This window comes from Carcharodon carcharias, chromosome 15 (genome assembly GCF_017639515.1).
Source record: "Carcharodon carcharias isolate sCarCar2 chromosome 15, sCarCar2.pri, whole genome shotgun sequence".
In the NCBI taxonomy this organism is placed as follows: domain Eukaryota; kingdom Metazoa; phylum Chordata; class Chondrichthyes; order Lamniformes; family Lamnidae; genus Carcharodon; species Carcharodon carcharias.
In genome coordinates, this window is record NC_054481.1 from 9,820,581 (window position 1) to 9,845,271 (window position 24,691).

At 39.5% G+C, this 24,691-nt stretch overlaps 1 protein-coding gene across 2 annotated transcripts in view; it reads right to left on the minus strand.

The window, feature by feature from the left end:
- wdr90 (WD repeat domain 90) overlaps positions 1 to 24,691 on the minus strand; it is a 77,051-nt gene that overhangs the window by 31,475 nt on the left and 20,885 nt on the right. For both annotated transcript variants that reach the window (XM_041207107.1, XM_041207106.1), the window contains 11 exons: positions 22,849 to 22,959; positions 22,347 to 22,492; positions 21,261 to 21,318; positions 17,195 to 17,313; positions 16,009 to 16,170; positions 14,085 to 14,209; positions 11,773 to 11,889; positions 10,295 to 10,530; positions 9,128 to 9,267; positions 8,685 to 8,815; positions 5,503 to 5,633 (listed from right to left, as the gene is read on the minus strand). In XM_041207107.1, the coding sequence (XP_041063041.1) occupies positions 5,503 to 5,633; positions 8,685 to 8,815; positions 9,128 to 9,267; positions 10,295 to 10,530; positions 11,773 to 11,889; positions 14,085 to 14,209; positions 16,009 to 16,170; positions 17,195 to 17,313; positions 21,261 to 21,318; positions 22,347 to 22,492; positions 22,849 to 22,959 (1,476 nt within the window). The remainder of the gene's footprint in view (positions 1 to 5,502; positions 5,634 to 8,684; positions 8,816 to 9,127; positions 9,268 to 10,294; positions 10,531 to 11,772; positions 11,890 to 14,084; positions 14,210 to 16,008; positions 16,171 to 17,194; positions 17,314 to 21,260; positions 21,319 to 22,346; positions 22,493 to 22,848; positions 22,960 to 24,691) is intronic.

Consider the following 24,691-nt stretch of genomic DNA (forward strand, 5'->3'; position numbering starts at 1 on the left):
GTTAGAGGCTAGGAATCCTGTGGCGAGTAGCTCACCTCCTGACTCCCCAAATCCTGTCCATTATCTACAAGGCACAAGTCAGGAGTGTGATGGAATACTCTCCACTTGCCTGCATGAGTGCAATTCCGACAACACTCAAAAAGCTTGACACCAGGACAAAGCAGCCCGCTTGACTGGCACCCCATCCACAAACTTTCACACCCTCCACCGCTGACGCACAGTAGCAGCGATGTGAGCTATCTACAAAATGTACTGCAGCATCTTCCAAACCCACAACCACGTAGAAGGACAAAGGAACACCACCACCTGGAATTTCTCCTCCAAGCCACTCACAATCTGACTTGGAAATATACCACTGTTCCTTCATTGTCGCTGGTCAAAATCCTGGAACTTCCTCCCTAACAGCACATAGACTGTTGCGGTTCAAGAAGTAAACTCACCACCAGCTTCTGAAGGGCATTTAGGAGTGGGCAATAAATGCTAGCCTAGCCAGCAACACCTACATCTCATAAATGAATTTTAAAAAGTGCCATCCATAAACTACCCAACAAACAATGGCAAGGCTTGTTTAAAGTAGAAGTTTCACATTACCAGTGAAACCTGAATTGTGCACACTTTCAATGGGGTTAACTATTTCTAATCACTGATTTGACCATGTTTGCTTTAATGCATGTTGCAGATGGTGGCTGAAGCAGCTTTTCTCCTCTGTTGCAAACATTCACTGCGATAGTTCTGTCACGTTTAGTGAATGAAAATTTAGATGCAACGCAAGAATTAATAACATATGCTAACAGTTTCTACATATACTTTACAGAATAATCAGTTGATTGAAATAATTCTACAGGATAAGGGAATGCACCACTAAAAGCAGCTTGGTAGAGCCACCACTAATTGCTGACTGAACCCTACAAGACTGAGCCTGAGTGAGGTCATGCAAATCCAACACAAGGAAGTACCTGACCTTACTTTTAATAGAACATCAGACACACCAGTCCACGAGAGCATTGGTAGAAGTGTGCACACAGTCCTCATAGAGATCATGTCTTGTTTCCACCATGAGGGTATCTTTCACTGCATAGCTTGGTACTGCCATTGTGCTAAATGGACCATCTAAGGACAGATCCAACAACCCAAAATTGGGCATCCGTGAGGCACTGTGGACCATCGCCATGAGAATTATATATCACCACAATATGTAAATTCAGGGGCCAGTAAATTCCTCAGTTCTTGATCACCACCAAGCCAGAAGAGTTACCCAGCGCAGCATGGATTGAAAAAGGAACACCACCAGGTCCAGTGCAGAATGGTATGCAAGGAGTAGCACTGGGCATACCTTTGAATGAGTAATTAATATAGTTAAGCTACCACATAGGGCTACCATAGAAAAGTTACAGTGCATTCAGCCCATCATATCTGCACCGGTCAAAAAGAGAAAAAAGAAACTAGCCACTCATTTTAATCCCACTTATAGGTTACAGCACTTCAGATGCAGATCCAGGTACCTATTAAATGAGCTGAGCATTTCGGCCTCAACCACCAACTTAGGCAGTGAATTCCAGATGCCCACCACCCTCTGGATGAAAAAGCTTTTCCTCATGTCCCCTCTAATCCTTCTACCAATCACCTTAAATCTATGCTCCCTGGTAATTGACCCCTCAGCTAGGGGAAACAAGTCTTTACCGTCTACCCTATCTATGTTCCTCATAATTTTGTACACCTCAATTAGGTCACCCATTAGCCTCCTTTGTTCTAAGGAAAACAACCCTAGCCTATCCAATCTTTCCTCATTGCTGCAATTTTCAAGCCCTAGCAACATTTTTGTAAATCTCCTCTGCACTCTCTCCAGAGCAATTATGTCCTTCCTGTAATGTGGCCAGATCTGCACACAAAATTCCAGCTGTGCCCTAACGAGCATTTCATAAAGTTCCATCATCACATCCCCTGTTTTGCATTCAATACCTCACCCAATAAAGGAAAGCATTTTAAATGCTCTCCTTACCACCATATCCACCAGTCCTGCCACCTTCAAGGGCCGGTGGACATGCACTCCAAGGTGTCTCACTTCCTCAACCCCTCTCAGTCCACCCATTTATTGAGTATTTCCTTGCTTGGTTTGCCCTCCCCAAATGCATTACATCACACTTTATCAGATTGAATTCCATTTGCCACTTCTCTGCCCACTCAACCAAACCATTAATATTATTCTAGAGTCAACAGCTATCCTCTCCACTATCAACTACACAGCCAATTTTTGTGTCATCTGCAAATTTCCCAATCATGCCTCTCAAATTTAAGTCTAACTCATTAATATATACAACAAACAGCAAGGGCCCCAATACTGAGCCCTGTGGAACACCACTGGAAACCGTTTTCCATTTGCAAAAAACATCAATCGACCATTACCCTTTGTTTCCTGCCACTGAGCTAATTTTGGATCCAACCTGACACCTTCCCCTGTATCCCACAGGATCTCACTTTCTGCACCTGTATATTAAAAATAGATCATAGGCATACTGAAGGCCACAGCATATAAGTCGACCTTTGAAGCTTTGAAAAACCCTTTCAAAAACGGAGGTCAACTTATACAAGTATAAAACATAAACTGTCAGTATTGGTGCAGGAGTATCCATATCTGTTAGTCAGTCACTATGCACAGTCTGCTGTGTGGGCATGTCTTAAGCTCTTGTGCATCTTCTTGACAACACAGCCCATATTACCTCCTTGATCCCAATGGTTTGGTTGAGTGGGCAGAGAAATAGTGAATAGAATTTAATCTGAAAGTGTGAGGCAGTGTATTTGGGCATTACCAACTTATAAGGCAAGTATAATCCTAAATATGTATCTCTGAGCTGAAAATTTAAAGCCAACTCCTAATGGGAGTATAGCCTAAAGATGCATTTATTGGCTGAAAATGGGGGGGGGTCAACTTACACACCGAGCATAAGTCTAAATATGCATTGTGTTAAAAAAAATTGGGTCGTCTTATCTGCTGTGTTGACTTATACACCTTGATCTACAGTAGCTATGCAATGGCACAAACAACAGATGACAGCAAAGCTCCCAGTGCTACCATATTCAATTGAGATTGGTGGTGGACAATCAAGCAGGAAGCAGCAGCTGAATGAACATCTCTACCCTTGACCATGGTGGAGCCCAGCATGTGAATGCAAAAGTTGCAGTGTCTTCAGCCAAGTGGCTAATCCTACTCTGGCTCCTGCTGCGGTTTCAGCCATCGTAGATGCCCATGTCAGAACAATTCAGTTTAACCCACAAGAAGAAATTAAGGGGATGCTAACAATGCCGGACACAGTATATGCGATGGGTCTCGACAATATCCTAACTGTAGTAATGAAGGTCTGTTCACAACAGATAACCGCTCTCCAGGTCCAACTGTTCCAGTACAGCTTTGATACAGGCACTTACCTGACAATATAGGAAATTTCCTAGTTATGTCCTATCCACGAAAAAAGATAAAAAGACAATAACTGTCCTAATGGCCTCTTTCCAGTCATTAGCAGTACCATCAAGTGACAACTACTCAAGAATAACCTGATACTCAGGGTGGATTCTGACAGAACCCTTGGTCCCAGAACTCATCACAGTCTTGATCCAGGCATGGATGCAAGAGCTAAATGCCACAAGAAAAAAAAAGTTGCATTCTATATAAAAGCAGCACTCAAAAAAAAATGTGCCAGTGGCTGGAGGCAGGTCTGATGCAAAGGAAGACCGCATTGGTTGCTGGAGGCCAGCCAGCATAGCCCCATAGTATATCATTGCTGGAGTTCCTCAAGGAAGCTTCTTCAGCTATCTCATTAATGATCATCCTACAGTCATAAGGACAGGAGTGGGACAATCTGCTGATGGTATCTGTGTTCAGATCCGTTCACAACTCCTCAGAAAAAAGGAGTAAATGTCACTAGGACCTAGATAATCTCCTAATTGGATTGATAAATGGTAGGTAATAACCATCACACATAAAAGTAAGCTGCTGACCTTCTGCAAGAGAAGACTTAGCCATTGCACCTTGATCTTCAATGGGGTCACCATTCCCCATGGTTGGGAACTTATCAATTGGGTGAATCGGGGGGGGGAAGAGGGGACAGTCACTAATGGCCTGAAGTTAAAGTTGTCCAGCCGTACAGTTACCATTCTCATAGAGACCATTTGACACTTGAATAATTTGAAATCCCTATTATCTACTGAAAGGAGTAAGTCACAGGATTCCAAGGCTTAAAACAAATGAATTTTATTATACAAGAATCAAGTAAGCATTACTAAATAAACACTATCACAGATAACTACCTATACTTTACATTGGAAAGCACAATAAAAGACAACCACATATACTTTCAGCTAAACTCTTTAACTGAACCTCCCCCTTTTCCCAATGTCCCCCCCAGAAAATTGTTGGCTACTTATAAGGTTCTTGAAGATTATACACTTTCTTGGGACCAACTCTAAACTTTTCCACAGCTCCGTTGTTAAGGTCCAGGACTTTTCAGCTCAAGCCTGAACGTCAATTCCTAAAACACCCTTGTTTCTAATAACTCCAATCTACAGGTGTTCCATACCTTTTGGCAGATTCCAGGCTGAACTGCTTGTTTTACTATGAGGGTTACTGCTGATTGCTTCCTCTAGCTCCAAGTTAGGCAAATCTTCCAGCCTCTTTTTCCCTAACGAACTCAGTCTCCAAACTGAACTCAAACTCCCACCCGTATTCTATGTTGTGAACGATAAAGTTAGTATTTTCTCTGCTTAAGGTGCAGAACTGGCTAACATTATCTTTTTGCTCCTTCATTCAGTGAGCTGCGACTGTCTCTGTCTGTTCCCAAACTGAGTTGCTTGTTCCTGTCAGCATACACAGAGATAAATTAAACAAGGGAACCTCCCTAATCCCAACAGGTCATCTCCATGGCAATGTGACATACTTGGGATGTTCCAAACAGAAATGTAAACTACCTGTTACCTTTAAAACCAAACCTTTTGATTCTGAGACCCACATTAATAATTTATACCTCTAATGGAGTTAATGACCCACTCTTCCAGACTTGCTGGGTTCATCAAGAAACTCCCTCACTTACAAACTGCTTTTAGCTTATTTTCATCTGGGAACTACATGCATAATTTAAACATTTTATTGAGGTAAATATCGACCGCCCGGTTCTACCACAAGTTAAGAGATGGGTCATCTATTGTTCAAGTTTTCACCCCTCTAATTCTGACTGTATTAATTAAATACAGGTCACCCTTTGAACTGCCACTACTTGAGGTGTTCTGGCAATTTCTTGTTTTTATCTTCCTAGAGGCTGGATTAACATTGGCTGAAACAGTGGGGGAGGAGGAGGGAGAAGGTCTACCCAGCCATTTGGAGCTACAAATAACTTGTAGCACAAGAACATTTAAAGCACAAGAAACTTGCACTCAGGAAAAAAAAATTCATTTACCAGGCCTGTAAATGTTATTATCAGGATAAAATTGCTCTGGTGAAGTATGGTAGATTACCTCATCTAGTGAGCGAGCATCCATCACAGTGACTATGTATTCAGATGGGCCCACAAAAGCCAAGTAACGGCTATCACTGCTCACTGTCAGTGCATCTGGACCATGATGACTGCCTCTTGCCACAACATTACCTGGAAGAATAGTGTACACATAGTAACTACAACAATTTAGATAAAGATTAAAGCATCTTTCGGCACACACAGCTTTGATTGTACAATGAGGTCAGAAAACCATCTCCCTTTTTCACTAAGATAAAAACAAAAAACTGTGGATGCTGGAAATCCAAAACAAAAACAGAATTACCTGGAAAAGCTCAGCAGGTCTGGCAGCATCGGCGGAGAAGAAAAGAGTTGACGTTTCGAGTTCTCATGACCCTTCAACAGAACTGATTTTTCTTTACAATGAGAGGGTTGAAATATAAGCTGGTTTAAGGTGTTTAACGTGGGGGGTGGTGGAGAGAGAAGTGGAGAGCGGAGTGTTATTGTAGGGACAAGCAAGCAGTGATAGGAGCAGATCATCAAAAATGTTATTATAAGGATATTTGTGACATCTTTTGTCTGTGACATCTTTTGATGATCTGCTCCTATCACTGCTTGCTTGCCCCTACAACAACACCCCGCCGTCCACTTAAACCAGCTTATATTTCAACCCTCTCATTGTAAAGAAAAATCAGTTCTGTTGAAGGGTCATGAGGATTCGAAACGTCAACTCTTTGCTTCTCCGCCAATGCTGCCAGACCTGCTGAGTTTTTCCAGGTAATTCTGTTTCTGTTTCCCTTTTTCACTATATGAACACATGAGGCAAATTTTCCTTCTAGCTCTTGGAAGCAAAGTATTGTTTAAAGAGAACATAATTGAAAATCTGGCAGGGAGGACCCAACTCTTAATTTTTCATCCAATTTATTTAAATGGACAGAAAGTTGACGAACTCCACTGAGATTTGATCTAAGCAATCCCATTCCTCTAACAACATCCCTAGTTTGCAATGATATTGCACCTTTAGCATAGTAACGTACCTAGGCACTTCACAAGAGCTCTTTCAAACAAAATTTGACACTGAACCACTTAAAGAGATATTAGGGCAGCAAAGAGGTAAGTTTTAAAAAAGTGTCTTAAAGGAGGAGAGAGAACATAAGAACTAGGAGCAGGAGTAGACAATTCAGCCCCTCGAGCCTGCCCCGCCATTCAATACGATCATGGCTGATCTCATTTCGGTCTCAACTTCAATTTCCCACCCTCTCCCCATAACCTTTCAACCCATTACTAATTAAAAATCTGTCTATCTCCTCCTAAAATGTATTCAGGGTCCCGGCATCCATTGCACTTTGAGGTAGTGAATTCCACAGATTCACGACCCTTTGTGAAAAGTAATTCCTCCTCATCTCTGATTTAAATCTACCACCCCTTAGCCTAAAACTATGGCCTCTCAATCTAGAATGCCCCACAAGGGGAAACATCTGCTCCACATCTACTTTGTCCATCCCCTTTAGCACCTTATATGCCTCAATTAGCTCTCCTCTCATCCTTCTAAACTCTAGCAAGTATTGGCCTAAACTGCTCAATCTCTCCTCATAAGACAAGCCCCACATTTCTAGAATTAATCTAGTGAACCTCCTCTGAACCGTCTCCGATGCAACTACTTCCTTACTCAAGGGGACCAAAAGTGTGGACAGCACTCCAGGTGTGGTCTCACCAATGCCTTGTACAGTTGCAACAACACTTCTCTATTTTTATACTCTATTCCTTTAGCAATAAATGCCAAAATTCCATTTGCCTTCCATTTACCTGTCGTACCTGCATACTAGCTTTCAGCTATTCATGCACAAGGACACCCAGAGAGTTAGAGAGGCTGAGAGCTTTAGAGAATGAATTCCAGAACTTAGGTTTCAGGCAACTGGAGACAAAGTTGTCAACGGTTGCAGCAACTGGAGATGCACAAGAGGCCAGAATTGGAGCTCAGAGATCTTGGAGGACTTTAGAGCTGGAGAAGACTACAGCAATAGGGAGGGACAAGACCTCGGGGGGATTTGAAAAGAAGGTTGAAAATTTTAAAATCAAAGGGATTGCCAGACCAGAAGTCAACGTAGTTCACGAGCATTGGGGTGATGGTTGAGTGGGATTTGTTGTGAGTTACAACACAGGCAGTGGTTACGGATCAGTTCAAGTTACGGAGGAAAATGCAAGGATGGCCCGGATAACATTAGAATCATCAAATCTAGAGGTAACAAAGGCAGAGATGAGGTTTTTAAGCAGCAGATCAGCTGAGACAGGGGCAGAGACAGGCAATGTTATTGAGGTGGAAACAGGCAGTCTTGGCGAAAGAGCATGGTCAGAAGCTCGTCTCAAATAGGATGCCAAATTTGCAAACGGTTTGGTTTCACCTCAGGCAACAGACAAAGGGATGGAGTCAGTGGCTAGGGAACAGTTTATGGTGAGTTTGAAGACAATGGTTTCAGTCTTCTCAGTACTTAGAGGAAATGTCTGCTCATCCAGGACAAGAAGTGAGATCAATCAGGAACAGTGTAAAGGTTGACTGAGGTGCTAATGAAGTAGAACTGGGTATCGGAGTGTACATGCAGAACCTAATGTCATATTTTCAGATGATATTGCCAATGGGCAGCATGCCATTATAAAATGGGAGGGGGCCAAGCGTAGATCTTTGGGGTATCCAGAGGTAACAGTGCACTCAAGCAATAAAGAAAGGACTTGCACTGATATACTGCATGTTTGACAGCCCCAGGTATTTCAAAGTGCTTTTCAGCTAATTAAGTGCTTTTAAAGTGTTTTCACAATTATAATGTAAGTAATGTTGCAATGCTTTATGTCCAAAGTGCTGGAAGAAAATTTGTTCCCTTGTCTGGTTTAAGAAGATGAACTTTCTTCAGTTTCTATCCCATTATTTCCTGCTCTCTGAATTTTGTTTAAGTAAATTTAAGTCCAATGATGTAAGAAAATCATTGGCTGCAGTTATGGGACAGCAGCCATTTTGGTCTCAGGGAACATGGCACCCAGTTACTTGTGAAATCCATATCCATTCAACTCTTTCCTAGGCTTCCCTCCAAACCTCTCCTCACAAACATCCCACATCAACTATCAGTTAACCCTGCAATTTAGACACTGGCCACTGGAATGTGCTGCAAGTGCTTAAGTAGTTATCAGCTGAATCGAAACAGTGTAACTTACCCAAGATCCTGATAACATGGTGATCCTCCTCAGTTGCATTGTACAGAGCCAACGAACCCAGAGACCCAGCACTGTACATATACTCTCCTTTGGGGGAAAACACAAGTCCAATCACCTGTCCTCTGTGCTGCCTGGAGACCACACATGGAATATCAGCAAAACTTGGAACTGAAACCTCACTCACAAGAACACAAGAATTAGGAGTAGACCATTCAGCCCCTTGAGCCTACTCCGCCATTTGTTAAGATCATGGCTGATCTGATTGTGGCCTCAACCCCCACTTTCCTGTCCACCTCCCTTAACCCTCAACTCCCTTGTTGATTCATCCATTCCACAGCAAATTATGCGAACAGGTTTAACACTGGATTGTACAAAATAGGTTTTGAATTTTTTTTTTAAAGTTCATAAACCTAAAACATATTGCTATAGAATTCAGCACTCACCTCTGTTCAGTCAGGAGACTGGAATTCCCCACATTAAAAATTCTTACTACTCCACTGCTGAATCCACAAGCAAAAATCTGCTGTGTAGGGTGAAATGTCACAGCACACGGAGTCTCTTCAGCACTTACAAAGTCATATAACTATTAATCAGAAAAACATATATTCAGTTACAAAACAACCACATTAACATGATATTTAAGTAAATATATTCCTTTGAATTTAAACAAATCCTCTCTCTCAACCTACTCTACACAAATCAAAAACACAAAGATGCAGAGTGACACAAAATTACTTAGAGTACAATCCTTTTTTGGGAGAGATTGAGTGTCTATTTTTGTTTTGGAGTGGGAGGAAAAAAGTGAAGGGGGGGAGAAAAAAAACAGATATATAAAATGTTTCAAGAAACACATCTCTCAGAGAACTCACTATAGAGCAACATACAACAGTAATTTTATTATTTTGCAGATCATGTAGCTATGTAAAGGAATTGCAACCAAAATTTAGGCTATAGGCCCATTTCATAGAACCATAGAACATTACAGCACAGAAAACAGGCCATTTGGCCCTTCTAGTCTGTGCCGAAATATTATTCCGCTAATCCCATTGACCTGCACCCAGTCTGTAACCCTCCAGACCTCTCCCATCCATGTATCTATGCAATTTATTCTTAAAACTTAAGAGTGAACCCGCATTTACCACGTCAGATGGTAGCTCGTTCCACACTCTCTGAGTGAATAAGTTCCCCCTAATGTTCCCCCTAAACCTTTCCCCTTTCACCCTAAAGCCACGTCCTCTCGTGTTTATCTCTCCTAATCTAAGTGGAAAGAGCCTATTCACATTTACTCTGTCTATACCCCTCATAATTTTGTAAACTTCTATCAAATCTCCCCTCATCCTTCTACGCTCCAAGGAATAAAGTCCTAACCTGTTTAATCTTTCCCTGTAACTCAACTCCTTAAGACCCAGCAACATCCTAGTAAATCTTTTCTTAATGTTTTGGTATATTTAAAAGCCTAAGAGATCAGTTACAAGAAGTAAAAATAATAAAGTGATTTTAGAAATAGGTATTTTTTCCAAATGGGAACCCTCCAAATAAACATACAAAGATAGACCCTCAGTACTTCTTTAAAATAACAATCCTTCATCCTCCAACCTGACCATACACACCTGTTGCATAGAATCTAGGTCCCACAAACGGATGGTGCAGTCTTCAGATGCAGTAACAAGATGTCTCCTTATTCCATCCACTGAGAAAGCCAGAATTCTGTTTGTATGTGATCTCATTAGTGTGGTATAACCTCTGCTGGGTATATCCAGGTATCCTAGGTTACCTGTAGTGGTTGCTGCAAGCACTTTCAGTCCATTAGGGTCGATGTTTACAAAGCTGACACCACTTTCGTGCTCTATAGATAGATGCAGGAATTAAGTAACTCTGTACAATCAGTCATTTATTTATGAATTTATGTCATACTGAAATTTCAAAACTGACTTTAAAAAAAATACAATAGTGCTTTTTTTTTAAAGCAAGGGGTAAAAGGCATTTTACCATCAATGTCAAGAACAAAATATATCAGAAGCCAATTTTCATACCTGCTTCCTTTCCGATCAGATGGCTGTCTGACCTGAGAAGAAGCATTCCCAGGATAATGAGTAATATACTCCTGTAGATTTTATGTTTACTTGATACACTATTACCATAAGAAATAGTTTGCACGGTACAGTTTGGTTAACCCAAGATTTAGACATCTCCAAGTATGCACAGGAGTCTTACTGAGGCTAAAACTGCACAGCTTATCAGTAGAAAGCACTAGACTCTTCCCACAGATTTTCAAGCTAGAACTAGACCATCTGTTAGAACACTGGCATATAGGATTCTCTGGAGCTGATTCAGAAAAACTTCCAGCCTCAAGTGATGGATTTACTGTCCCATGTTCCAACAGGCCTTGAAACATGCAGAACTGCCTGATTCAGGTATTTGGTTAAGATGTTCTGAACTTCCAATACTAGCAAAGTCACCTTGGAGTTGAGAACCCAATTAATTCTTCCTTGTCAGGGAGGATAGTCATTACTTGCTCATTATGACAACTGACAAGTGTGAACTTCAACCCTTCCTCGGTAAAACCAGGTTTCAGGAACATCTTCTGAACGGTATACTGAGCAACAAAACTTGACATGAGCTGTGTGAGTGCATTGCCACCAGCTCGCTGATTGCAACATGGACACTCATGAAACCCTATTCAATTATGGCTCCAGGAAATTCAGAGTTCCAACAGCAGCTTCTTGCCTTTCTACAAACAACTCATCAGCCATGAATACATGCAAATGTTCTTGTTTTCAGCCTCCAACAGGTGTTGCCCTATATCAGTTTTCTCATCAATTATGCTAACATTTCCTTCACCAAGAAGAGTCTACACAGGCTAGCTTATATTGTGCAATCTAAACTTTGGCAATCCCTAAACAACTGTCTTATGGATGGCTAAGCACAAGCTGGGAAGCAAATTGCCTGGCTGTTCCAATACCGGGAACAATGCACAGGAAGAGAAGATGGGGGAGAAAAGACTGAACTTGACAAATCAATGTGCATTTACAATAATTTGTACAGATCCACAGCAAAACTGCTAGATGAAGTAAAGATAGCAAGTCACCTGCTTCAAGAAAGACAGTGGAGAAATCCAAAGGCCAGAGACGCAAGTAACCATCATCAGATCCTGTGGCACAGAAAGCAGCAGAAACACTAATACTATTGATGGCAATACCAGCACCTGGAATTTAAAAAAAATATTATTTAGCATACTAATTTTACATGTCTGAAAGATTATCATAAAAACACAAATTCTAAACTTGAGACAGATCAAAATATTATTAAAATGGATGTATGTTTCCTCCTAACTTTTCTTGCACCATTTAAGCTAATGTCTGCATGTTGCTACAATTCATAGTTAGGCAGCAAAGGAAGAACACGCCATAAGTTTGATAATTTTTCTGTGGAAATGGAAAGCCCACTCTGAGAGACTTATATAGGGGCCTAGATGATGGGGATTACCAACTATTTATAGAATACAATAATATAGAGAATGAATCACAAATTATCAAATGAGGAATTCATAACTAAATGTACAGAGGATTTGAAATATTTCTGTAACATACATTTTTATTACAATGGAGGACAGTCACAGAACAGATCCCAGACAAATGGAAAATCCATTACATCTTGTGTATTGACATGTAGCCTGCAGATCCCACTTTTCAAACCATCAGATTTTAACTTATTTTCTGAAGCTTTACACTCAAAGCCTTAGGTTTTATTTTAAATTATACATCATCTCTGAGATACAGAGAGAATCATCTTGAGTCGATTAATGCAATTATGCCCCATTCGCATTAAGATATTAAGTGCAAAAAAGCACCACCTGCTGGATTTCAAGGTGCATTACAATGATCAATTCTTTTTCGAGATAGACCTAACAGGCTGAAAACACTCAAAAGGTAAGTACAAATGAAGAACTTTGACCTACGAAGTTCATATTATGATACAAATCTGTGGTCCGTCCCAACAAGGAAGCTAATCACACTGTGAGCTATTCCAAAGTCTTTGTCTCCGCTATCACCATCTGATACTGATCAGTGTGTGCAATGCTTCCTGACATCAACCTGTTACCAAGAGGAAGAGTAAACTACATTATGTTTAGGTTTGTTAGCAGCATCATTTGCAGAAATGATGGCTTTGTGTGTGGCAGAAACCTAGTTTCAAGATCGACAGGACAGAGGACAGGACACGAAGAAAAAGCTCCCAGTAGCAAAAGGGCTGGGGCTGGCAGACTAAGTAACTGGAGCTCAGAAGACGCCCTGGAGATTGAAGACAGCAGCAGAAGGTTGGTGATTCTGTGCTGCGGGCTGTTGGGACAAAAATACCCCTTTGGAATAGTGTTCTGCTTCGTGCAGCCAAAGAGCTGAGATTGTGCTTGTGAGTTAGTGCTGCAGTGCAGACTCACGAATCCAGAGGAACGGAGTCTTGGGAGGCAAGAATGAAACCCTTCAGAGTGGGCTGTTGTTGAGGCTGCCTGACTTGGAGCGATTTTTGGAGAGAATTCCAAGGCAAGATCTTTGAAGGTGAAGACTGGAATCCCTCATGACAGAGGCAGAGCTTCAACGAGATTGGTTAACTCTGTGTTTACTGACGTCTGGGTGGATTATTGAGAAATCCACAGAATCGGTCTACGTCGCATTGGTCATCGATTCTGCAGTGTGGTGTGCTCAACCAGTTTGCCTGTTAATTCACATGTACCTTATATTAATCCTGAATGTTAGAACATAAGATAGATATTGCAAATTGTTTTATCTTTCTGACCTTGTAAAGCTTATTTTATTTGTTCAAAACCCATGGAATCTTGTGCCTTTATTCTCTTCACAAATGTCTTGAATCTCAAACTTTAGCAAAATTTACTGGTTCCTAACTGATTGTACCAAAAACTTGGGGATCTGGTCTAGGGTCATAACACCCGTTTATTCTTTCATTTCCTTTTCACACATTAAGATTTAATTTTAAATGGCGCTCCAGATTCCTTTTTTTGCTCAATGCTTTTGGCATTCCTTCAATTTCACCCTTTTGAACAGGGAAATTTAAATTCCTTCTAGCTCATCATCATAATTCAGTCCTCTTAACAGTAGGAATCACCAACTCTTCTCAGTTAGAGTGGGAAAGAAATCAAACCTCTATCCCATCACTCCATCATGAACAATCAAAACACATTTTAGTCCTTCAGTGGAATAGCCTTTGGATTTTGCATAATGGAAGTGACAATTTCAGTACAAAACACAGCTATACTGCTACAATGGACCAATTTTCCAATAATTTCAATGCATTAATTCACATTTATTTTGTGAAGTTGCATTTACTTGCAATCCTGCACACAAAGCTGCAGATAAATTAAGTTTGTGCAGAAATGTAGCTTCTTACCTGAATTAACCATTTCCCGTTGGTGTGAATGCTTTTGCTGTGAGGGAAACAAGCGACGTGCATTCTTAATCACAACATTTTTATAGTCGATTTCGATGATGTGCCCACTTTTACTGCATGCAAAGCTGCAAATGTGCAAAATAATAGAAATAAATGCATTGTTCATATTCGGATTGGTTACCACATCTAATGTCCCAACTTGACTAATGAAGGATGAAAGATTTGCATTTCTATAGGGCATTTCATGACCTCAGGATGTCCCAGTGCATTTTGCAGCAAACTAAATATTCGCTTTTGTATAGTAGGAAATGCCTACTATACAAGAGCACAAGCTTTTTCATGTCAACTTGACAGGACAGACAGCATTGGTTTAATGTCTTATCAAAAAGACAACACCTCCAACAGTGCAGCACTCGCTCAATACTGCAATGGAATGTCAGCCTATATATTTTGTGCTCAAATCTCTGTAGTGAGACTCGAGCACATGACCTTCTGACTCAAGAGGCGAGATAGTTAACAACTGAGCCACAGCTGATAGCAAAAGAAGGAGTGCTGACAACCTTGGCAGAGTCACCAAGCAAATGAACTTATCAATAGTTGAAAAAGACATGATTGTCAAAGTATCCTGGATGAACAACATGAAAATAATTGCATTAAATCAATTCATAATTTCAAAAAAATCAACATTTTCAAAAGGTCAAAAATCAAGAAGTTTAAATTAAATCAGAATAATGTTCATTTAGGACACCATTTACTTCATAAATAGACAGGGTCCGAAAGTCTAAGTGTGACTTCATTGGCCACAGGTGTCAGCCTTGATTCAAGAATATGAATCCCATCTCTATTAAACCCTTTCACTCGTGGTCCTCCAAATCACAGTCTTAAAAATCAATTGTTGCTATTCCTATTTTATTTCCCTCAGTTTTCTTTCCTATAAAAACACCAAATTAATCCAGGATCTCATGATGGGTCAACAAGTTTTTCTTGTAGCTGAGCCGTAGGAACAGGAAGCGCTCATGTGTGATCACTGGCTTGCACAGAATTAGCCAATTTCTACTGGATTTTGGTCTCTTGGATAATGAGATATGCAAGATGAAGTTTTGCATTTCCCCCTCTCCAAAAAAATAGGTACTGCTATTGAGGAAAGAAAATTGTGAGGTGACAAGTTGTGTCTGGGGTAAATTTCCATCTTCACCCTCAGGTGGTAATATGGTGGGGCAGAGCAGCTATCTGTAACCGATTCCATTGAAAATCAACAAAATAAATATCAAAACACATTTTATGAAAGGCAGGTTATTGGTTCCGGCAGATTTCCACCAAAGTGATGATGATAAATATCTACCCCATTTCTTCTGTTCCTAAACTTCAATATACCCTTGGTATATTTCTGTAAGAGAGTAAACATTCAGAATCTTAATCTCGTTTCCAAATTGCTGTGATCCTCAGAATGTAGCTGTGCTTATAATTACAGCTTCTATCTTTATTCCATACAAAACATTCAGTTCAACCACTAGTCTCACACCATTCTTTGCATCTTTTATTGGCTTTAACACCTTAATCTACAAATTTAGTTTAACATGGCAACCTTCAAATTTGTTTGAAATATTTACTTTTTAGAGTGGGCATTGAAACCAATAAAAATCTTAACATGATACAGGCCAAGCCTTGACAATCCCTGCTTGCCAATTGACAAGAAAGCTCTTCAAAGCTGCTTCTTATTACTATTTGATACATGGTTAAGAAATTGGAGAGGTCATATGTTCGTTCCTTGTGTAAATGTGTTTTAAAACCCATTAAAAGGATGCAAAATATGCTACATACACTGGAAGATTGGTCAAATTAGTTCAAAACACCACATGAGTTAGATGACATGGAATTGATCTTATCAAACATTTTTTTGGGTTTTGTTCACTTTTACCCTTACAGCATTCGGTCAGCAGGGTCTTTGTCAGCCAGATGCCCTTCTTCAAACGCTACATCTGTAAATTCCAAACAATGATATTCACCCAGGTTTACTGGGCAAGATCGCAATGCCCGACTTCGAACACGCCACAGGCGAATATTATCTCTTCCACATGACACCATCCTGTCAAATAAACAAAGCAATCATTGTGCAGTCACATGGTGTCACACAGGTTGTATTTACACTCGGAAAATAAGAAACTAAATGGGGTCGAGAATAAAGGGATCCAGGGGTACAGGTGAACAAGTCAATAATAGCATCAATAAAATAATTCAAAATGCTCATAAAGAACTGGGACTTATTTCTAGGGGTGCAAAGTTCAGAAGTAATGAAGTTACATTAAAATAGCATGTGACCCTGGTCAGGCCGCACTGCACAAAGTCCTGGCCTCCATACCTGTTACCACAGGAAGTGCAAAAACAATTTACAAGGGTGGTACTAGAACTGAAAGATTATAGCTACCAGGGCAGTTTGAACAAGACAGGGGCTTTTCTTTAGGAAATAAGGCTTAGAGGTACCCAAAAAAATCTTTTAAACTATAATTGGGTTTGACAGTGTGGATGTGGAGTGAATGTTTCCACTTGATAGGATTCAGAACTAGGGGCCATAAATACAAGATAGTTACCAACAAAGCCAGTAGGGAAATAAGGAAAAACGTCTTTACTCAGAGTGGTTAGATGTGGAACTTGCAACGATGGGAAGTGGCCGAGGTGAATAGCTTAGATGCTTTCAAAAGGAAACCACATGAGTGCATTAGAGGAAAGGGAATACAAAGATTTGCTCAAAGATTCAGATGAGATGAAAAGAGAGGAGACGTGTGTAGCGTATAAACACCAGCAGACACCAATCAGACTGAATGGCCTGTTTCTGTGCTGTATGTTCTTTGTGTAATAAGTATTCCAACTAGATTCACAGTACACTCTCAAATCTACATGCCGCTTCCAATCAATGAACAAACATTTAACCCAACACTGAATTGAATTGGAGATCAGGGAAATTAATCTGCATATCAGTTATGCCAGAGTAGGGAGAAAAAACAACAATGTCATCTTGTAGGAGAAAAAATTTAATTGCCATCTTACAGGGAAAGGTTGGAGAGAAATACAATTTGAGAGAGAAAATTCAATATAAAAGTAGAGAGTCTTACCTGGTGTCATCAAAAGAAGCTATTTTCATCACCTGAATGTCGACTTCAGTGTGAGCTTTTGCCAACACCATTACTTCACCATCCTGATTCACTTTTGCTGTGTTCCAAACCACAACCATCTGCAGAGAAATATTACTATTTCCAATAACTGAGGACAACTTCAATTGCTATTTTTATTTTTAATCCCTATTTTATTACCCTAAATGAAAACAGTTTTCAATTGCCTATAGTTGCAGTTTTATTTCTGTTCTTCCCATTTACATCATGGGATCTTTACCTCATCTGTTCATTTTGTATTGTATTTGCCTGGTGTTGTAGTAGCTCCCCATTGAAGACACCGGGCAATTTGATGCCACGGATTTGAATCTCATGCTATCATCATCGTATTTTTGGGTCTTGTTAGACTCCTTGGCCTAGGTTATTTTGATTCTCATATTTCAGATCATTCTTGTAATGGTGACCTAATTCCCCAAACCTTCAACTACACATCTATTCCTTGAAATGTAGGTAAGATTTTGATAACTTTCCCTGGAAATGAACATTAATTAGCAAACAGTATTCTCTATTCGATGCTGAACTACCCTTATACTATCATAAAATTTCAATTCAATCTTCGAAAATGGTTTTTGAAGCATCACGGTAGAATTTGGGGTGGAATTTGCACTGGGGTTCCCTGATACCCCATTATAAGTTCAGCAGAAAAGAGAAACTTTCTGAAAAGCCAAAACAGTTACTTCCAAATTTCCACCAATGTTATAGTAGGAAGTTCCCCTTTGGAAATTGCTGGTGTTCATTTTTAAAAGTTTAAAAAGAAAGAAAGTTGTAATAAAAATAATGAAGGGAATAATCTAACAGTCAAATAATGGCTACATATTCACAGCATGTTCTTTAATCCAATTCTGAGTGGACAAACCCAATGGGAGAAGTTAATCTATTTTAAAACAATGTGCTTTCATTCATCCAGATATTCCAAACTATCATAGGTTTCTTCTACAGCTTTTAACTGAATGAAATTCCCCAATTGTTCACCCGGTCCTTGTTTTGGTCCTAGACTCTCCCACAAGGGGAAATAACCTCTCAGCATCTACCCTGTCAAGCCCCCTAAGAATATGATATGTTTCCATAAGGTCACCTCTCATTCTTCTAGATTCCAATGAGTACAGGCCTAACCTACTCAACCTCTGCTCATAAGAAAATGCTTCCGTCCCCAGGGTCAACCTAGTGAACCTTCTCTGGACTGTCTCCAATGCCAGTATATCTTTCTTTAGATAAGGGGACCAAAATTGTTCACAGTATTCTAGGTGTGGTCCAACTAGTGCCTTGTATAATTTTAGCGAGATTTCCCTATTTTCATACTGCATTCCCTTTGCAATAAAGGCCAACATACCACTTGCCTTCCCTATGAACTTCTGTTAGCTTTTTGGGATTCATGCACAAGGGCTCCCAAATCCCTCTTTGCTGCAGCCTTCTGCAGTCTTTCTCCATTTAAATAATTTTCAGCTCCTCTAGCCTCCTGCATAACCTCACATTTTCCCACATTATATTCTATCTGCCAAGTTTTTGCTCACACATCTAACCTATCTATAATCGCTCTGTAGACTCCTTGTGTCACCCTCACCGCTTGCCTTCCCACCTATTTTTATGTCATCCGCAAAGTTGGCAATAGTACATTCACTTCCCTCAAAGTCTTTAATATATATATTGTAAATAATTGAGGCCCCCGCACTGATCCCTGTGGCACTCCACTAGTTACAGGTTGCCATCCTGAAAATTCACCCAATATCCCAACTCTCATTAGTTAGCCAATCCTCTGCCCATGCTAATATACTACCCCCAACACCATGGGCTTTTATCTTATTAAATAACCTTACGTCCAGTACCTACATCTACTGGTTTCCCTTTATCTATCCTGCTTGTTACCTCCTCAAAGAGTTCTAATAAATTTGTTAAGTATTATTTCCCCTTCATGAAGCCAAGCTGACTCTGCTTGATTAGGCTATGTATTTCTAAATGCTCCACTATTACATCCTTTATAATAGACTCCAACATTTGCCCAATGACAGGCGTTAAGCTAACTGCCCTATTGTTACCTGTTGTTTATCTCCCTCCCTTTTTAAATAAGGGTGTTACATTGACCATTCTCCAATCTGCAGGGACTTTTCCAGAATCTAAGGATTCTTGGAAGATTACTACCAGTGCATCCATTATCTCTGTAGCTACTTCCTTTAATATCCTAGGATGCAACCCATCAAGTCTAGGGGACATATCAGCCTTTAGCCCCATTAGTTTCTCTAGTATTTGCTCTCTAGTGATAGTTATTGTATTTATTTCCTTTCCTCCCCCACCACTTTTCCCCTTGATTATTTAGTATTTTTGAAATGCTATTAGTATCCTCTACCGTGAAGACTGAAGCTAAGTATTTATTCAACTCCTCTGCCATTTCCTGGTTCCCCATTATTATTTCCCCAGCCTCATTCTCTAAGGGGTCTATGTTCACTTTGCCCTCTCTCTTCCTTTTTATATATTTAAAGAAGCTCTTACTATCCATTTTTATATTACTGGCTAGTTTTCCCTCAAGGAGTATTTTCTCCCTTTTTATTTTTTCTGGTCATCTTTTGTTGGTTTTTAAAACTTTCCCAATCCTCTGGCTTACCACTAACCTTTGCCACACTGTATGCTTTTTCTTTCAATTTGATACTGTCCCCAACTTCCTTGGTTAACCATGGTTGGTTTATCCCCATCCTTGGATCCTTCTTCCTCACGGGGTATCTTTGTTGACAGTCATTTTCTTAAATGTCAGCCATTGTTCATCAACCCTGTTTTCTGCTAAACTGCTTTCCCAGTCCACTCCAGCCAACTCTGCTCTCATTCCATTCTAATTACCCTTATTTAAATTTAGCACAGTTGTTTCCGACCCAAGTTTCTCACTCTCAAACTGACTGCTAAATTTTACCATATTATGGTCACTGTTTCCTAGGGGATCCTTTACTCTGAGATCATTTATTAAACCTGCCTCATTACAGATTACCAGATGCAAAATAGCTTGATCCCTGGTTGGACTCACAACACATTGTTCTAAGAAACTGTCCCGAATACACTCTATGAATTTGTGCTCTTGTCTACCTCTGCCAATTTGATTTTCCCAATCTACATGAAGATTAAAGTCACCCATCATTAATATGCGGCCTTTTTTACATGCCCTCATTATCTCCTGATTTATTCTCCGTCCTACAGTATAGCTACTGTCAGGGGGCCTATACATTACTTCCACCAGTGTCTTCTTATTATTTCTTACCTCCACCCATATGGGTTCTACATCTTCTGATTCAAGATCCTTTCTTGCTATCGTACTTATTCCATCTCATACTAACAAAACTATCCCACCACCTTTTCCTTCCTGTCCTTTCGAAAAGTCACACACCCCTGAATTTAGTTCCCAGCTTTGACCTCCTTGTAACCATGTCTCCTTAATGGCTATAAGATAATACCCATTTACCTCTATTTGTGCCTTTAATTCATTTATTTTGTTTTGAAAACTACAAGCATTTAAGTAAAGGCCCATTAATTTTGCCTCTTTACCATTTTTCCCCCTTTGACCCTATTTGCTGCTTTTTTTTATATTTGTACACTCTGTCCCTTTCTGTCACAGGACTGCAGATTTCCTTCCCTTAAGGGCATTCGTGAACCAGATTTTTTTTTTAAGACCTTTCAAAATGCCAGTAAATGACAAGATTCTCTTGATAGAATCCAGGTTGACCCAAGGTTCCAACCTTTAAACAAAGCATTTACAGCGTTGTTATAATGTGACACAGTTTACAGCATTTCTCTACATACTCTAGGCTGTTGGACTTATTGGCTTACAAGTGTTCTATTGAGCTTTTCAAGTGTACCAAATTCTGTGTGTGTCAATGTTTGATGATATTATTCTACTACCATTATTATTACTATAAATATAAATTACAAAGCAACATACTGAACTGAACCACCCAGAATGCAATGAATGATTTTGGTTATCGCTGGACAGGCTTGACTGAGTGTGTCTGTATAAGAACTGAAAAGTACCTACTGTTTTACCACGACTGTCCTTGCCCACGCCACAGAGAACTCTTCCACTGAAAGAAAAACTAAAGGAAAGAAACACACTATGTTGAAAAACTTTCCTGTTATTTGGACAAATCTTAACCAGCCTGGAGCACTGCCTGTAATTGTACCAATATATCAATATTTAGAGTAACCCATTACCCAAGCAATACTCAGAACCAATGAACATTCTAACTGTAAGCTCCCAAAGGTGTTTCAAATATTCAAATATAAAACTGCTACAAAAGACACCAAAGCCCCAGCAACTGTATTGTTTATTTGTGGAGGGATTTAATTGTTGATTTCTTTTTGGAACACTTAACTCTGCAACTACATTGAAGTGTTCAGGATTCTCAGATGCAAAATTCAAAAGAGCCATTAGAACAGTTATGAATGGCCTATAGAGTAACATTTTGTAACATAAAACTTTCCTGCAGTTTCCTGATGTTTAATTCTATGACCAATGTGTAGAACATGAGTAATAAGAGGAGATTAAATTTACAAGGAAATCAAACATTTGTACAAGAAAAATATCAAATAGGGAATGGTTTGGAATAGGTAGCTCCACTGTGTAGGTGACAACAGCACAGCAATTGATCTTATGTGCCGAAATTCCCATTATGCTTCAAATAAGACATCTGAAGTTACTGTTGAATTTAACTAGTCCGCCATTTTATATGCAGTCACTTTAAAACTATTGGTTCGAGGCATACTGAAAAACAATTTTTAAATTGTTGTTTTCCCCTTATTTTGGCATTCTTGCAAAGTGTCTTGATGAGTGCTTCATGAAAAGCTTCAGTACATCTCTTTTTTCAGCAATACTCAAATTGAAACTGTCTAAGTGAGGGAACTCAATCCATTTAACACAATAAATGTTTTGGCTAGATCTTGAATAATTAATCCAAGAAAGCACTCAAATTTAACATATGTAACAGATATTAGCTATCTGGATTTCCTGACAACAAGCAATTTGAGAAATAATATAAAAAACATTCAATCACTTTATTCAATTCACTTATAATCAACAAAGCAAGAAGGGATGCACAACAGCAATCCTGTAGTTCAGCCTTACCTGAGCGATGACACTGAATGTATGTGGGTTTTGAACATTGCCAGGCAATTCCCTTTGTTGAAGTTCCAGACTCTGACCAGGCTCACATTCCCAGTCTGTGCTGACGCGAGTAGTGTTGAGTTGCCATTAAAGGACAAAGCAGAAACCTGCCAGAAAGCAGACAGAAGAGAAATAGATAGGTTTGACAGGAAAGCTGAAATTATATATGGTACTTTCATTGGATACCACAATGTGTGCTATCTAAGGTTTAGTTGGACCTAGATCTGCACCCAAATTGAAGCCATTAGTAAGTCGTAAACGGGGGATGGAAAGAGATGGGGGCAGGAACAATTTAAAATCAAGGCCAGCTATTCTAACAAACCAGTCTTTGATTGATCAGAGTGGCAGACGCCTGGGAGCAGATCGTAAGACCCCTTGATAAAGAACAGATCTAAATAATATACTTCAAAATCTTCCTGAAAACAGTAATGTAGGAATTATAAAACAAATGCATCTACCTTACCTTGTCTGTATGTCCAATGAAAAATCTCTGCTGTCCGGTGTCAATTTCCATCACCACAACTATGGCATGACAAGGGTAGGCCACAGCTGATCCAGATTTAGTCCATGCTGCCTAGGTAGTTACACATTATCAAATATATTTTACAACTGTTACCAAAAGGTTTCCCAACATGCATGCGTGCCATTTACATCCAGAGATTTTTTTAAAAACTGTGGCTAGGTAAACTAGGCTAGGTCACTTAAAGGCAAAATTTATTTCAAAAATTCAAAAAAAAATTAAAATTAAAATTAAACCTTCTGCAAACTTTAACAATTTTCATTTGATAACTGTGATTAACTAGAGACAAACCTACAAGATAATGTGTCAAGAATCACAAGTTCAAGCATCTCAATCAAGCCATTGTCGGAAGTCAACAAATAAAGCCAAGCTCTTCCTCACAAAAACGAGGAAGAAAGGTGCCCTCTAGACTGGTCCTGCCACTTCTTTGTAGCTAGTAATAGAGTAGCACTTAAAGAACCCTTGCAGCAGATTGCCTCCCTGTCTCAGCACAAGGTTGGTCCATGGTGCAGATAGAAGATCAGAAAGGAAAAGGGAGGAAATTATCCCTTTAAAAAATAATTAAAACCACCTTTACAGTCCATCGATCTCCAATTCAGTGAGATAACCGAGTGATTCTGGTGCAGGTGGAAAGGTGTAAATATTTCTATTTTCAGGGAGGTTACCAGATTGCACAAACTCAAAGCTCTCTTCTTTCCTACCCGAAATTATTTATATCTTCTGGGATATGGGAAGATGTGGAAGCATTACAATAAAAGAAAATCAAATCAGCCCCAGTTCTGTAGCTAAATAACAGAAATTACTGCTGTGGAACATAAACACTTCTCCCGGGGCCAAGTTCTATTAAGGATGTTAAAATACAATTAACAGGAAACAATGCCAGTCATTTTATATCTATTTAAGATAAATGCAGTGTTAGGTTAACACAAGTTAAATTTTAATGCTCAAATGATTTGTGAAAAAAATGCAAAAAAGGTTTTTGCTTCTATTTGTTCAGAATTGTACTGGGCACAAACCTTCTAGAGATACTTATTGCGACAGCATCATGAACACCGATTCAAAAAAACTTGTTTTTGTTTTAAATCTGCCATCACCTATACCCAAAGATCTATTTCACCACTTCTGGAAGAAACCTATATCTCAATATCAAAATACTGTAATACTAGAAACAGCATACTTTACAAAAGAAATCAACAGCTACACATTTCTTTTGCCTTATCTGACTATGCCTCAACAGATGTACTCTAGACTCCAAAAACTTATACCAAATGCACAAGACTTTTCCCATGTACAGTGCATGGAATCACTTGTACTATTTCACCATGAGAGGAACCTGTTTTTGGAAAATTTGAAGGACACTGAATTTTGGACATTCTTCCTCCTGAGTTATTTTAAAAATCTGCAAGATTAATTTGGAGCTACGAATATGCCATTCTTCAAAAAACCACAGGTCAAGATAGATGTCTAGTGGGGAACAGCTGGAGAGGGGAGAGATACTTTGTATATCGAAATTAACAAAAAACTGTTGTTGCCTACTGGCCTGGTAGAAGTATTCGCTGAACATTTGATTCTTTGACTCTCAGTCAGTGCGCTCATGCCTTGGGAGAAAGCTGCAAGACAACGATGACTCTCTCTTTCCCTCACTCTGCCCCACCTTTGTGTTACATGTGGTCTAGAGTGAGTTAAACTTTCCTCAGAAACGTCTCATCAGAATAATTCATATTTTTTTTAAAAGTCTGCAAAGTTGTGATAAGAAAGAGTCATCAAGTTTTACTAAAAAATCCAT